Here is a 16504-nt window from a genome sequence, read left to right as displayed (position 1 = left end):
ACTGCAAAATGCAAGTTTTACATATTGTAAATAAGAACAGAGATTTTTAATATGATAGCACAATATGAAACTTACTATCATTAAATTAGGCAAAAATATGATAAAGGAGCAAAAATATATTATTTGACTACATGCAAAAAAGGTTTCCTAATTTTTTTTAGATAGTCAGTATGAAAGGCAATTTCACTGGAACTCCACCAAAGGATTTGTATAATTAGCTCCAAAAAATTCCATGGAAGAACAATTTTCATGTAATTTTAAAGTGAATCATATATCATTTTTAAGCGTTTTTCGTATTTTGTATCTACCTTCATGAATAGCATTCTAAATTTAAGTCTAAATTACTTAAATAGTACAGATATCACAAAGTCCTATTGCTATTGAAAAAACTTATAGAGGAAAACAAGTACTATTACAATACGTAAATAAAGTAGACCTTTAAATTATACTTAGCGATAGCTAATGAGATAGTATTTTTTGTCATACATATACTGAATTACAGTTCAGCAGCAGTAGGTCTTGCAGACATAATCTATTGATCCCAATCTCCTGAAACATTATAACTAAAATATTCTGATAATAAAAGAACTCAAATTTAAAAAAATGTTATTTCATATGTGGTTGTTTAATTCATAATTAGTTCAAACCTATTACCATCACTTATGTCCGTCATTTTATTTTGAATTCAAATTATAAAAATCTAATTTGTGATACACTGATGATTTCGATGATATAAAATTTTTTATTGAAAAATACCAGTCAGATCTTAGAATGTGCTTCATTTGCAATGTCATAGGTGTTTTAAAAATTGTTTAATCAAGTACTCGGCAGAGTGATAAATATGTTAGATAAAAAACATGTTATATCAAATTTTCATCACCATTAGTTATCCATCTTTTTAATTGTCTAAATCTTACTTTTCTAAAAATCTCCTGAAAGTGCTTATTTATTTTTTTATTTTAATACTAAAAATAAAATGGAAACTGATATGAAAGTAGTGTTTTAAAAATTATACGCAAAAAATAGAGAACATTTTAGATATTATATAAAAAAAAAATTGGATTTTTCTAATGTTGCCGACCATCTAACGGTGAATAAACATTCTATTACTGACTTAGAAACTAATTTGGAAATAATTGAAGTCACAAAAGAAAATGATGGTAATAATAAAAAATTGGGCAATTTAGAAAAATATCATATTCAAAAATATTGACAGAAATTTAGCTTCATCAATCTACAAACAGAATTTGTTAATGATACTCTCACCAAAGATGCTGTAGATAGTAGCACTTTTGTTAATACTAGGTAAAGGTTATATCATACGAGGGCTACTCAGAAAGTAAGGAACGTTTCCACCTGATGCCGCCAGGCGCACGCCAATCGCGTATATATTGGTGTGCTCGTGCTCGGCACCTTAGTCAGCGTCCAGCCGTGACAACGGGAACATCTCCATACTGCCCGTTTTTTTTATATACAAATTTGAAATGTGTGCTGCAATCAAAAATACCGCCAATTGTGAGGTGCGGTCTGTGATACGTTTTTTGTTGGCAAAAAACTTAAAACCAATAGAAATTCATCGGGAACTGTGTGAAGTGTACGGGAACAACGTAATGAGTGAAAGTTCTGTCAGGAAGTGGTGCATTCAATTTAAAAATGGCCGAACAAACGTTCACGATAAAGATAAGAGTTGACGTCCGAGCATTGTGACTGTCGATCTGGTCTCCAAAGTTGACGAAAAGATTCGTGAAAACCGCCGTTTCACAATAACTGAGCTTTTTCTATGTTTCCCACAAGTTTCACGGACTTTATTGTTTGAAATTGTTTCACAGAAGCTAAGCTACCACAAATTTTGTGCAAGATGGGTGCGTCACTGAGTGGTTGAGATCACAGGCGGCAGAATTCTATGACACAGGAATTTCAAAGCTTGTCCATCGCTATGATAAGTGCCTGAATTTGTATAGTGATTATGTTGAAAAGTAGTATTTTAGTCCCTCTTTAACATGTATATAATAAAAAGTTTTTCTTGTACTTGGTTTTTTTTAAAATTCCAAAACGATCCTTACTTTCTGAATAGCCCTCGTATTAGTACACTGCTGTATTTATTGGCTGGCCACAAACATGTATAAAAAAATTTTTAATGTTTTTAAAATTAAAAATTTAATTATTTTGACTACATATACTGTGTCATGTATGGAATAATATTATGTTAAATATTTTATTAATATTTTTACACTATAATCAAATTTCAATTTTAATCAACTGATGATGAGGAAATTCCTTGAAAGCGCTTTTGATTTAAAAAACGAAAAAGAATAAGATAAGGTATGAGCAGTTATTGATTCTGTACTTTGTTGGATTGTACTGAATTTTGTTTATGCTGCAAAATTAATTGATACAGAGGAAGATCTGGACAAAAGAAGAATTTATTTTACTAAATTTATATATATAATTTTACTGAAATTAATATTTTTATGGTTCATATTATTCTTCTGTATGTTAAGTTATATTTAAATTCTATTAAACCACCTAATACAAAATATTGAGATAAGAAATAAATTACCTCAATTTTTCATGAGACTTTTACGGGATTCTGTGTCCCCAGTCATGATTGAAATAATTCCATTCTTGTATAATAAAAGTTTAAAAATAAATAAACTAAAATAATAAAAATTGCATATTAATTTATATGAATGATGCTGTCTGTTGCAGTTTCTATAAGACAGTCTCCCTCAAACACTGACTGATGGTCTGTCAAATTGAATTCAATTTGGTAAACATTAAACATAAATATATTAGATACATTTAGGAAAACAAACAGAAGAACAGAATAAAATAAGGATGAGCCTTAAATAAAAAAAACAAATTATGATTACTTACCCAGGAGGAATTTAATTTAGTATCTGTTTCTTTAAAACTGATAACATCATTTGAAGATTTTGGTTTATCAAACACTTTGCTTTCCAAAACTGAACTTTTAGGTGAGTCTACCTCCTAAAAAAATAAATAAAATCCAGAACAATTCTACAAAACAAAAAACAAAAATACATTCAGCAAGTAGTACTAAAATAAAAATGAATATAATTTATTGGACAGTAAAGTGTGATAATAATATTGTTGATTGCAGAAGAGATTCAAGGATAGAAATGCAGCCTTTAACAAGTAGTGTGTAGTTGACGTCATGATAGTTATTGTTAATACTTTTCTAAAAACATTCCTCACTGACCCTACCTTAAATTTGTTCATCACTATCTTCCCTTTAGCTATACACAAACAAATATACACACACAACCGTGTGATGATATGTCTATGTCTGGATTCTTAGTTTTGTTTTTATTGTTTTATCATCAAATACCTCTTCTTTTCATAACTTTTTTTAAAATCATTTTTATATTAATTTATTTGTAAAATTTTTTCTTATTTGTCTTTTTACAAATAAAGGTAAAAAAGATAAAGTAAGGAAAAACATTCAAAATACATATTTTTTTAGTGTTCTTTGGCTAAAACTTCTGCTAACGGCTCTTCATTATTGTTGTCACTATTATCCTCTTCTGCCCTGTCACTATCTTTGCCATTAATCTGTATAACAAAATTTTCCATTAAGTTTTCAATCAGTCCGTCATTTTTCCAACATTCCCTATCCACATTTCCTTTTATCTTATTTCAAAGTGTATGAAATCACTTCACGTGTTTTAGTTATCAGTATCAGAGCAGTTATACTCAGATTTCCTCCAACATTTTTATTTTTTTATTAATCTTTTTATTTTACCCCCAATAAATTCTAATAGATTTAATTCACACATATATGGCAGAAGCTGCAGCACTGTTTGACCTTTTAATTTCAGAATTTCATCTACATGGTAGATCTTCTCTTTTTTTTGGTGATCAATTAATGACAGTAATTCGAGCCCCATAAGTCTTCATTGAATGGAACATTATTGCTAGCCAACCAGTTCTCCATTTAATTTTTTGTCATGTATTTTGTGGGTGCCTTGTTTAACTGGACAGTTTGTTAAGGCGTGTTATCTAGAATAATGACACAATTGTTTTGTAGATTAGGTATTAATTTTTCTTGCAGCAACTTTTCAAAATTTTCAGCATTCATCTGGCCATGACAATCCCTAGATGCTTTTCCTGCCTGAAAAGCAAGTTCTGCTCCGATTATGACACTATTTTTTTTGCCAGTGTGAACAACAATCAGTCTGCAGAACTATGATTTGCAGTTATGTTCACAACTTCATTACTTTTCCAGTAGTTTCCAAACATAAGGTTGTTGTCCGTGCATGTTTTGTCAATGTAAACAATAGTTATTCCAAGATCTCTTTGATATTTAATGGACTGGAGATACTGAGCGCGCCAGTTCAAAATATCTTCAAAATCTTTCAAATATGACAAAATATATCAAACAGCCTATAAGACTGGTCTTTCTATCAAAATGTTTCTTGTATTTTGACACCTTTTCCATTTGAACCCCATTGTTTTCAAAATTCTACTGAGTGTATGCATATTCGAAGGAAAATTAATCACTTCATGAACAGCTGACCACAATTCTTATGCTGTAGGAACTACTTTTTTGTTTGTGTAAAAATTTACTATTAAATTATGAATTATGGTTCTAGCGAATTCATTGACAGATGATAATGTTCCTTGATGTTTTGGTCTCCTTTTCCCTGGTGTTGTAAGAACACTTTCTCCTGCTTCTAAATCTTTCTTCCACATCTCAGATATGATCCGCTAATGAATTCCAGTGTATGTTTATGCTTTCAGATTTCTTTTCTGAATGGGATGCTCAATTTTACCTTCACTATACTCCCCATCACACTTATTTATAACTCTATGAATTATTTCTCAGGCTTCACTATGTACTGTTTGTGCTCGTTTCCATTTGAAAATCATTTTTTTAAAAAGCAATACTTTAAACAACTGCTTATTATGAAAAAATGTATTTTTATATTTATACAAACATTAATAAAAATATACAATAAAGCTTTGCCATTTAAGAAACAATAATATTTTTAAACACCACTATGCAGAACTAAATGAAAAAGAAAACTGCTGGAGTGAAAACGTCTCAACAATTAAAATGCTTCCTAGCAAATGAACGAAGTAACAATATGTATAAAACAGAAACTGAAATAGCAAGGCACTTGCAACTCAAACTCTTGTGTTTGAATTAGTAATAGTACCATTGGTGTAGAAACCACACCAAGGACAGTGAATGCCCCTTCGCCCTGCAGAGGGGCATTTACTGACCTCTCCAGAGGAAGAGGTACATTTACTGCCCCTCATTTCCCATGGAAACATGGCAACCCCATCCATGCAATCCCCATTTCCCATGGGAACATGGCAACAAATGCAATGTTTTGCCATACAGCCAAAACTCGCATTCTCGTTTGCAACTGACATTAGTTTAACCTGTTCTAGAATATTATACAAAATATGTGTTCCAAAAGAAGCAGACTAAAATAGAATCAGGAGATTTATAAAATTTTTCTAATGTCAATTTTTTTTTACAAAGATTTCTTCAAGAATGTTTCAATTACAATTATCACAATGTTTTACAAAAATAAGTGAACTATATTAAAAATAAATACAATGCGATTCAAAAATACAAGACTTATTTGTACTAATTCAAACTACACATATTTAACCTAAAAATATTACCATAATTTGATTGTAATTTATTCTTATTTTAACACAATTATATTTAAACTAATACAACATGGATAATTTGTAACAAGTAACAGTTTAATTTGCTCCTGTTTTAATTTTATCTACTTTCTCAAAATATCTATGTATTGAATGAAATGGGTGTTAATTAATCAGTTAAATAATTTCGTTTAATCAGTTACGGTAAAGAAATAAAATTAAAACTATTCACATGAAGGGAACTCAGCAAAAAATCACAGACTGATATGGAACAGCTGAAAAAAATAGCAGTGAATATTTTTTTAGAAAAATATTCACTGCTATTTTTTTCAGCTGTTACATAACTGGCACATAATGACACCTTTAGAGGTGTCATTATGTGCCAGTACAATCCATCTTGACAGTATTCAGTTAGTAGTTTTTTTCAAACAAACTATGTTACTAACTAAAATTGGATAATAAATAAAAAAGATAAATTCTGTGCTCCTAAAAATGTCACAAGTTTTCAAGATAAAAAAGGCTGTCTAGTTCACTGTTTGGTACCCGTAAATATAAGCATTACAGATCGATATTTAGTAAATTAAATTATTAACTTATCCATGCATTTATGTTTATTAATGAGCAATTTTGGCTGAGCAGAATAGTCATGTACAATCCATCTTGACAGTATTCAGTTAGTAGTTTTTTTCAAACAAACTATGTTACTAACTAAAATTGGATAATAAATAAAAAGATAAATTCTGTGCTCCTAAAAATGTCACAAGTTTTCAAGATAAAAAAGGCTGTCTAGTTCACTGTTTGGTACCCGTAAATATAAGCATTACAGATCGATATTTAGTAAATTAAATTATTAACTTATCCATGCATTTATGTTTATTAATGAGCAATTTTGGCTGAGCAGAATAGTCATGTACAATCCATCTTGACAGTATTCAGTTAGTAGTTTTTTTCAAACAAACTATGTTACTAACTAAAATTGGATAATAAATAAAAAGATAAATTCTGTGCTCCTAAAAATGTCACAAGTTTTCAAGATAAAAAAGGCTGTCTAGTTCACTGTTTGGTACCCGTAAATATAAGCATTACAGATCGATATTTAGTAAATTAAATTATTAACTTATCCATGCATTTATGTTTATTAATGAGCAATTTTAGCTGAGCAGAATAGTCATGTATTGTAAAAAAAAAAATAGCAATATCCCCTCTATCAAACTACCCAAGAAAATTGTTTTCATGTAATTCGACACTATACTACAACTTATGAGAAAGGGCCTTATTATGCTTCCAGTGCTATTTGTAATCAATTACACAACTATTTAAAAAAATTCTACGCATAAATTTATTTAAAATAAAATAAAAAGATTTCCTAAAGAAATAATATTACTCTACCCAAAATTTGTTAAATAATTTTAAATTTGAAAATAATAAAAAACCTGAAAATATAAATGAACGTTCAAATAATCTTTATTGTCTTTTGAATTGTAATTTATTTGCTAATTATTTAATATAATTGGTATTTTCACAAATTTATTTTAATATCATGCATTTATTTAATACCTTACTTATAATTTAAACTATTAATAAATAAGTTTTATATTTTATTTAATAATTATTTACATATTTTATTATACTGTTCAGATAAAAGATTTTACCACAGTTTCCTTTGATTCATGTAAATTCTGGGACAATTACTTTGTTTATTCACGGAGTAACATAACTATCCATCCCTGTTATGAATCGATACTGCATTATGTATCGATCATATAAATTATTTATTTATAGGTACCATAATGTGCTTATATATGACTCAATTAAAAAAATCTGATGTGGACACCACATAACTTCCTTGTAAGCTTATTAAATTACAAACATTTTTTATTACTTTTTTTTTCTTTTGTTACCTTACTGAATTATTATTTATTGTAGAAATTATTTTACAATCACAGGTTAATAATTATTAATAAATCAAAATATTTAAATTAAAAAACAAGGAATGAAGTCAGATTTTTGCCGATGTGCCTTCCCCTTGAAAGATCCAAATATTTTATTAATTAAACTTTAATGGGCTATAACCCTGGAACCAATGAAAATAAGTACCACTTATGATATGTTGCTGAAAAACTCTCAATCAGGGCTTACTTACTGCAGTTAAGAAAAAAGTCCAAAATCTAATTTTTTTGGATTTTGGGTTTTTTTTGGACACTTTTGGTCCAGTTGATTGCAATCAAAAGGGGAGGTGCACAAATAGATGTTATAACAGTCCTAAATCCAAAATTTCAACATTCTACGGCTAATCGTTTTTGAGTTATGCACGATACATATGTACGTACAGATGTCACGCCGAAACTAGTCAAAATGGATTCACAGATGGTTAAAATGGATATTTCCATTGAAATCTGAAAACCAAACTTTTTTGAGATTACAATACTTCGTACTTGTATTTCGTACAAGGAATTTCCAAGCAATGGTTACCGTGTTTAAAGACTACATTAAAAGAGTACCACTGTCATGCATTTCTCAAACAAAATTACATCCTGCAAATGATGTCCATAAGTTTCCCATCTATGGTGAGAAATGTTTGTCACATGAAGTGTTGTACAACTGGGTCGATTCATTCTCTCAAGAATGCTCAAATTCTACCGACCTGGTTGTTCTGTTAGTATTACAACAGAACAGCATAACAGGCGGAGAAGAAGATGATTCAAGCTGACAGGCAAATAGTAAGTAAATGGTAAAACAGCATACACATTTTCAAAAGGCTAATATGTAGCATAGGAAAGATCATTTAAATTTCTGAAAAGTGCTCATAGTTGGTGCTCTGAAAACTCACAGAGAAAGAAAAAATGAATTTAATGGCTCTACACTTGCAAGAGCTCTTTGGGTGGCAATGGAGGGAGAAAAGATAGTTAAAATAGTCACCAAGGAAGAATCGATGGGTTGTATCACTATAGAACCGAATCAAAGTTTGATTCAATTAATAAAAACATCCTTTTTCACCTTCGGGCAAGAAATTCTAGCCTATAAAATTATACAAACAGTGTTTTGGAATTCTCAAAGAGTCCTGTTCACTCATTTCTGGAAGTGGAATGAGAATGTGAATGTGAATAATGCTCTATCAAATTGTAAAGTTCTGCTGATGGTTGCAATTTGAAGAAAATTAACAGACCTACTGACCAGAGGAATACTGTTTCATGATAATGAAAAAGACCTTTTGAGGTCGATAACCGAGAAGAGAAATGTACAAGTACGTATAACCCCAACTTAGCCCCTGGTGACTTCAACTTCTTTGGTTATTAAAACTGGCAAAAAATGTTTTGCAGATGAATAAGAATTGACATTTAGCGGTTCAATTACTAATATCGGGTAACAATATAAGTAAAATACTTAACTAAGCTTATGTTTAACATTTTTTTTAAGATTAAAATTAATTAATTTTTAAGAACGTATAGAAAAAAAATAAAATGAAATAAAATTAGTATACCTTAGACAATGTTGGAGGTAATCTACGAAGCGGTGGTGCAGAGCTTGGATTCATGGTTAGTAGGCCAGATGGTTTTGTTTCTTCAATTAAATTTTCCCAAGCAGTTAGTCGCTGAGCAATTACAGTGCCTCTGGACTCAAAGCCCTAAAAAATGTTTTTAAAAACCTTCTAAATAATACAGTAACAGCTGGACAACAATAGAATATAGCAGATAACAGAAAGTGTACTTAAAAAAAAAATTACAAAAAAAAAACATTAAAAATAATTGTGTAAATGTTATCTTAATTAGTTAAAATAAGTATTCCATCAATGTTCTCGAAGCTGAATTGAGAACAAAATATCTTTTATGTTAATATTCAGCTATTTTGGCTGTCTTTGTAGGATAAGACAAATAATTATCCCTGAGTATGCAGTGTACATCTCTGAGCATACACACCGCATTCTCTTATTCGTTGGTTTCTGATTAGACATCATTAAACTTACAGCAGCATATGTGCCACTGTCAAATATTTTTATGACAATCTTGTACAAATTATTTTGAGTGGAAGAGTTTTCAGGTAACTTGTAGCTTGTAAAATATATAAAACAAAAAAAGTAGCAACAAAGTAAATATTTTCTATGTAATGAAAGTAATGAAAGATATACATGATATTAATTATTTTATATATTATCTTATTTTGAAAAAAATTAGTTGAAATATAATCAAACTTAAAATTGTATCCTTCATGAAACACTCTATAATAAATAGTAATGCAATAATTTTTTCACGATAAAATATTACCATTTGGATACAACATTTATGTAATCTAATAAAGTTAAACTCATTAATTATAAAATATAAAATTTATAAATATAAATTATAATTATAAAAGTTATTAAAACTTGTTAACTATTGAATAAAATAAAAAATTTATTTCTTCTAAGAAAATATGTGATTTTTTTTTAATCATCTATAACATGAATTAACAGTTTTATTAATACCATCATAAAAAATAATGAGTAATTCTTTTCTAATGACCTCAATTAATGTGACACATTTAAAAGTTTATAAAAGTTAATCTTATAGAGATAAATAAATAAGTATACTAATCATCGTTTGATAGACTTAGCATGCATAACTGCATGCTAAGTCTATCAAAATGTACATATGACATTCAGCACATCAAATTATACCTTAATTTTATACAAGTATCAACTTTGATCTTATATGCAGATCAGCTACATAGTGAACGTCATTACTGTCAGAAAAAGTAACTCCGATACCATTGTCTCTAGAAGGTGCTCAATGCACAACCTATTGTGAGCATTGCATGCTCATATACTGTCCAACATTGAATTGCTTGTTGCATGAGGGTTAACCTTGCAATGTATTTCAGTTTGTAGAAACTGAAAAATTAGTGAAACAAACAACTGGAATAGCAAAATAAAAATCACAACAAGGACAACAATAGTAAAGGAAAATTTAGCTTTGTAGGTTTGAAATACTGATAATGAAAAAGAGAAAAGTTAATGACTCTTGAAATGAAAGTGAAAAAATAAATGAGCAGCAACAGTTAAATTGCCACACCCAGTTAGATATGAAATAGCAATAGAGAAGGCACAATAAAAAAAAAATTAAAAAAGTAGAAAGTGCAAACTGAAAGTTATATACATCTCAAAGAGGAAATGGATATCCATTTTTTAACCACAAGATGAAATAACTGATTATTGTCATTAGTAAAGATTATTTTAGAGTATAAGATTATTTTAAGATAATTTTTAAAGATTATTTTTCCATAAAAAAATAAATATTTCAGCACAAAAAACTGGATTTTAATAGTCGTAATCTGGAAACTACTAGGAGCCAACATGATGTTCCATATTTACAAGTATAACACTAGCGGAGTAATTATGTTCTACATTAAATGCAAAGAAAAGTACTTTAAGTAATTATTTTAAATTCTGGGAAACTTTGTCTTATCTTTGTACTCGAAAAAGATATGAGTAAGAATGTTGTACATCCTATCATAATTATCTAATAAAATCCAAAAAGCCTGATTTACTGACATAGAAAATCATAAATTACTGGAATTACAATTAACTAATTTTAAATAATGATAAAACAATTGAATGAGGTTCTAAAGTAGACAAAATAATCTAATTATGCAAACAATCTTTAAACCAATTTATTTAAAATTAAATTGTTCCTTTTATAAAAACAAATTACTCTTTTGAAGAGTTTTTAAATAACAGTATTAACATATACCTGAATTTTCTGCATCCTTATTTATTATACAACGTAGAGTATCAATAACTTGAGCTAATTGAGAACCGATCCTGCCTGAACTAATCAGTTTTTTGAATATATAATAAAACTGGCATCTAATGCATTAGTGCCTGTAAACAGTCTTGCGTAATTCAAAATAAATGACTGCGGCCTTACTTTGGTAAAAGTAGACCTGATTACAGTGATCCTATTTTTTGTGAACGATAAAAAATAAATTTTGCAGTAGGTAAAAAAATGTGATGCCTGTCCACGATTCAATTCTAGGACCTCCCAGGTGAAAGGCAGAGATGCTACTGCCTCAGTGCAAAGGTTGATAAGCACATTGATAATTCTTGTAAACTTTGCATGAGCAGAAGTGTTATAAGCTTGGATATTTACAAGAACTCAGATTTCAATGTGAAACATCACTTTTATTTACGCTAAAAATACTTCAGAAAAACAAACCTTCACTCAAATTTTTTTCTACACCTACCATACTTACCGTATCATATTTTGGAGTTTAAAATATCAATAACCAATTGACCAAATAATACTAATCAATTCATATATAAACTTTAAACAATAAAAAGAGAAAAATTAAGAATGACCACAATTTATAGAGAAAAAAAAATTACTGAATTTGAAAAAATTCAAACTTATTCAACATTCATTTTTTCCTGAAATTAAATCTTTGAGTGAAAAACACATGCAGATACATCATCTACCAAACTGTCACTGATCAGTTCAAGGAAGAAGCAGCAGAGCTCTTCAAGGGAATATCAAGCTCATCTAATTTTAAACTGCTTGAATGACAAACAGAAATGTTCCAAAATGTCTTTGACATATTTTCATTACAAAAACAAAAATTTTACTGGTTTATGACAGAATACAATTCTAACTTAAGAAATAATGTTCATGTATTTTTTTTTATCATATTGTATAGTACACTGTAATTAATAATTACAACTTTTGCATAAACCAAAAACACAAACATAATATAAAACTTATAACAAGCTTTTAAAATCTATGAATTCATCAACAGTTATAAAAATCTAATAAGGTACATTGCCATCATTATGTGCAAAATTGATGGTTGTGGCGATGAACTCTTTTTTAATTTGGTCATAACTACATTTTTTATGATCCAATGATAATGTATTACTTGAGATAGTATTTTACAAATGAAGATGAATAGTTTTGAATGAAACAGTTTTATAACTTTATATTAAGATTGCTTGGTGAGCTCATAGATAGTCTTAATAACTTTATATATAAACATTTAATATTAAATGAAATATAAACCACCAAAAAACAGTAAATAGATAAGTTAAACTTGTCATATTAATTCCAAGAATCGATTTTTACAGGATCCCACTTCTTCAGTTGTTATTAAACTCTATAATTATATTAAAACATATTTATGATTTTTTAATTTATCGAAATTGTTATTGAAAATTTTAAAATTTATTATGGACAAATAGGCAAATTCTGTCATCCACAATTAGAACGATGTAATATTTAAAACATCATTTATACCTTTGTTCTACTGTCATTATTGCCAACAATTACAGTGTATTTTTATTTATTTTTAATTAAATCATCATCTTCAAATATGATTTGGTGGTTTATCATTTTATATTTTTGTTTATGATTATAAATGTAATATTTCTAGGTATATTCATTTTTTTTATCATTATTACAAACTTCTAAAATCTCTAAATTTTTATTAACACTGTGGTCAATAAGTTAGTGAATTATTTGAATTTACAAAAAAAAATTACTTCCAACATCAAACATTTTATGAATAAAATCAAAAAATGAAAATCTAAATTAAATTTAATCCTGTATTTACATTAGCAAAAATTTAGATATTTTTACAAAAGATGTTTGAAATGAGAGCTTGAACAGAGAGATGCACTTTTGTGCTCGAGCAATAATATTGAGAAACACCTGACACAAAATGTTCAATGCTGTCAATTTCTTGTTGAATGTTCACCTTCAGTTACCAAGAGTATGGGATTAGATTCATAAACTGTATCCTTCAAAAAATAGCCCCAAAAGAAAAAATCACACCTAGATAATCTGAGGAACATGGAGGACACTGTCCTCTACTAAAGGTTTGTACTTCTGTAAAAGCCGCATGAATGTCTGCTAGTATCTGATACGAGACACATTGTACAGCAGTCTTCTGTATTAACAATCTGGTTAAAATATATTGCTATTTACACCTTACACTTATTTTCTTAACATGATGTGGACATTCAAACAACTGGTAAAGATTTTCAGTCATTGAATACCTGGTGTCATATGAATTAATATGCCCAGATAAAGAAACTGTACCTCTTCTAACAAGAAAATCAGCATCGGATTTAACTGTCCATCGACATAGATTTTTTTTGGGCCATCAGAAATTCTTTTTCCAATATCAACTACAGCCTCTGGAATCCAAACAGAAGGTTTTCTATTTCATTATGCATTTATGCATTTGAAACCAACTCCATTGAAGTAGTAACAGTATTAAAAGTGACTCAAATAACTGCAGTTTGAGCCATCTTGGTTCAGTTTTAACTTGCTCACTTGTTTTTATACACATATGATGTATGAAGGTGGAGATAAAGCAGCAGTTATTTCAGCTATAGTGCAAAGTATAACAATATTTGCTATATTAATAAAAGAAGTATGCAAATGTGTAATATTTCTAATGTTAACAATTATTTGGTACAAGATTTGGTTTTTAGGTTAAGTTGATAAAGATTATTACTACCTGTTATCAGTTTGACAAAAGTTAATGAGAGATTACACATTTTAAAATTCTTAACAAATGCAATTTATTTACTCTTAAATTTACAAAATAAGTAAATGATACGTCACAAACAGTAATCTCTATTCTATTATGAAATTTATAATAAGTAATAAAAATTTATTCAAAAATAAAAAGTGATTGTTGCAGAAAGATTACAATTACTAAATCATTAAAAAATGTTGTATGAAAATTATTTACTTCAACTATTTATAAATGAAACTAGCTTATACTTTCATCAATGAACAATGACATTTTGTCTCCTGTTCACAATTAACTCGCCAAACAACTTGTAATACTTGACCACAGAATGGAATACTACCACATTTTTATCACAAATCAGAAAGTAGTTTTGGAGAATTTTTTGCTCATATGTTCCACTAATATAGTTGAGCAAATAGTTATGCGTATGCATATTTACTTCTAATGTTATCTATCTCTCTGAATGTTATCACACACCCACACAAATGTTACAATTTCTTTCAATTTTATTGCATACTGTCTCATTCATTGGCGCTCGGCAGTATTTATACACCTTTATCTATGACATGTCCTGATGTAACAGCAAGCAGCCGATCCATCCCCCTTATTCATTGAAAAGTAATGGTTTCAAAACATCTATTATCTGAACCTTTTACACCATTCGAGAAGTTCTTTCTAAATTTAAAAGAGTTATTCTTTGATAGTTAATTAAATATTAGTTTAAGTAACCTATTACGTCAATCATACATTAAAACTGATAGTTTTCATATTAACTGAAAAATAGTTAAAATTGAACTGATAATTGGATCACAACTATCAGTTTTAACTTACGAACATGGTACATTGAGCTTGCTATTAATTTTGCATGTTCATGGTAATTTTTATTGATCATAATTAACTGCATTACATTGGACAACATCTTTAATAAAATTATATATATATATATATATATATATATTTAAATTCTATTAAATAAACCACCTAGTAGAGGATATTAAGTTAACACATATCTTACCTTAATTTTTCATGAAAGTACTTTACAAGATCCCAATCTCAGTCACAATTGAAATAATCCATTATTACAAAATAAAAATACTGAAATAATGAAATTTTTTAATTAATTTGCCCACACACGCACACGCGCATGTAATAAAATTGTCCAAATGAAAATATTATTTAAAAGTTATACTCATACAAAGTTTAGCCTACTCTTAGAATTTCTAAAATGGATAATTAATACAATCTACTTGGAGATATATACTTACAAGCTGAGGATCTGAGAAATTAGGAAGCTTAATGGTAGTTAATGGAATTATAACACAAGTGGTTGAAAATACTGCCACTGCTAGCAACACTACGTATGGATGATGTGAAACTACTCTGGCAAACCTACAATGATAGTAAAAAAAAAAGTATAAAATATATAAAATAAAAATTACAATTTTTTTTTAATAAGAATTTATAAAGAACACTTCAATAATTGAAAAGTTATTAAATTATAATTTAATTTTACTTTTTTAAATAATTCCAACTCTAAATAGTTATATAAATTTTCCAACAACTTTAAATTATTTTTTTACTCAATTTTTTGAATAATCCATGATTACACCTCCTGAATAAAAAATAACACGCAGTACTTCTGGTGTACTAGTTATGGCAACACAATAGACCCTGGTGTGCATGTATGATGTTTTACAGTATAATAGACAATGTCAGTTGTTGCCTGTACATTGTGTGTGTGTGTGTGTGTGTGTGTGTGTGTGTGTGTACTTGCTGATTTTCAAATGTTTTCTTTACATGCAATGATGCAATGCAAGCAATGGCGTGATGATGGTTGACCAAATTAAAGAATGGTATAACTGGTTTAAAGTGATCAAATTTCAGTTGATAATATCAGCATGCTCATTTAGCATAGGTGATATTGTTTTTTTTACAGCCGTAGAGTTGTGCATAATGAATTCACACTAGAAGGTGTAAAATATTTTTACAGTACCATCAAGAGATTCTCCCTAATCTTTAATACATTTCAGTGAAAAGGCTAGACATATACTAGTCACAAAACTGGTAGTTATACCATGAAAACTCTCCTGTTCATTCTTTATATCTGATCTAGGATTTCTTGAACAAGCATGAAATTTTCCCAGTTTACTAATCTTTACTGTTCAAATATGGCTTCTTATGATTTTTTTGTTTCTCAAGTTGCAGATGCAACTAAAAGGATTTTGATTTGAAAACCACGAACACGTAAAAAAATGTAATAATACAGCTGACATCAACAGAAGTCATCCAGAAATGTTTTCAGCATTGGAACATCCACTGCACTAAGTATATGGAGTCATGAGAAGACTAT

The 16504-nt window shown here is 28.7% G+C and overlaps 1 protein-coding gene across 1 annotated transcript in view; it reads right to left on the bottom strand.

Annotated features, from left to right (window-relative positions):
- disp (RND transporter family member dispatched) overlaps positions 1–16504 on the bottom strand; it is a 127312-nt gene that overhangs the window by 64424 nt on the left and 46384 nt on the right. Inside the window, exons 3-5 of the mRNA XM_075371606.1 lie at positions 15420–15543; positions 9128–9271; positions 2878–2991 (exon numbers count right to left, since the gene is read on the bottom strand). Of these exons, the coding sequence (XP_075227721.1) occupies positions 2878–2991; positions 9128–9271; positions 15420–15543 (382 nt within the window). The remainder of the gene's footprint in view (positions 1–2877; positions 2992–9127; positions 9272–15419; positions 15544–16504) is intronic.

The sequence above is a fragment of the Lycorma delicatula genome, chromosome 7 (genome assembly GCF_047948215.1).
Source record: "Lycorma delicatula isolate Av1 chromosome 7, ASM4794821v1, whole genome shotgun sequence".
Taxonomy (NCBI): domain Eukaryota; kingdom Metazoa; phylum Arthropoda; class Insecta; order Hemiptera; family Fulgoridae; genus Lycorma; species Lycorma delicatula.
Note: the sequence above shows the minus strand (reverse complement) of the source record. Positions and strands in the feature narration are given on the sequence as shown.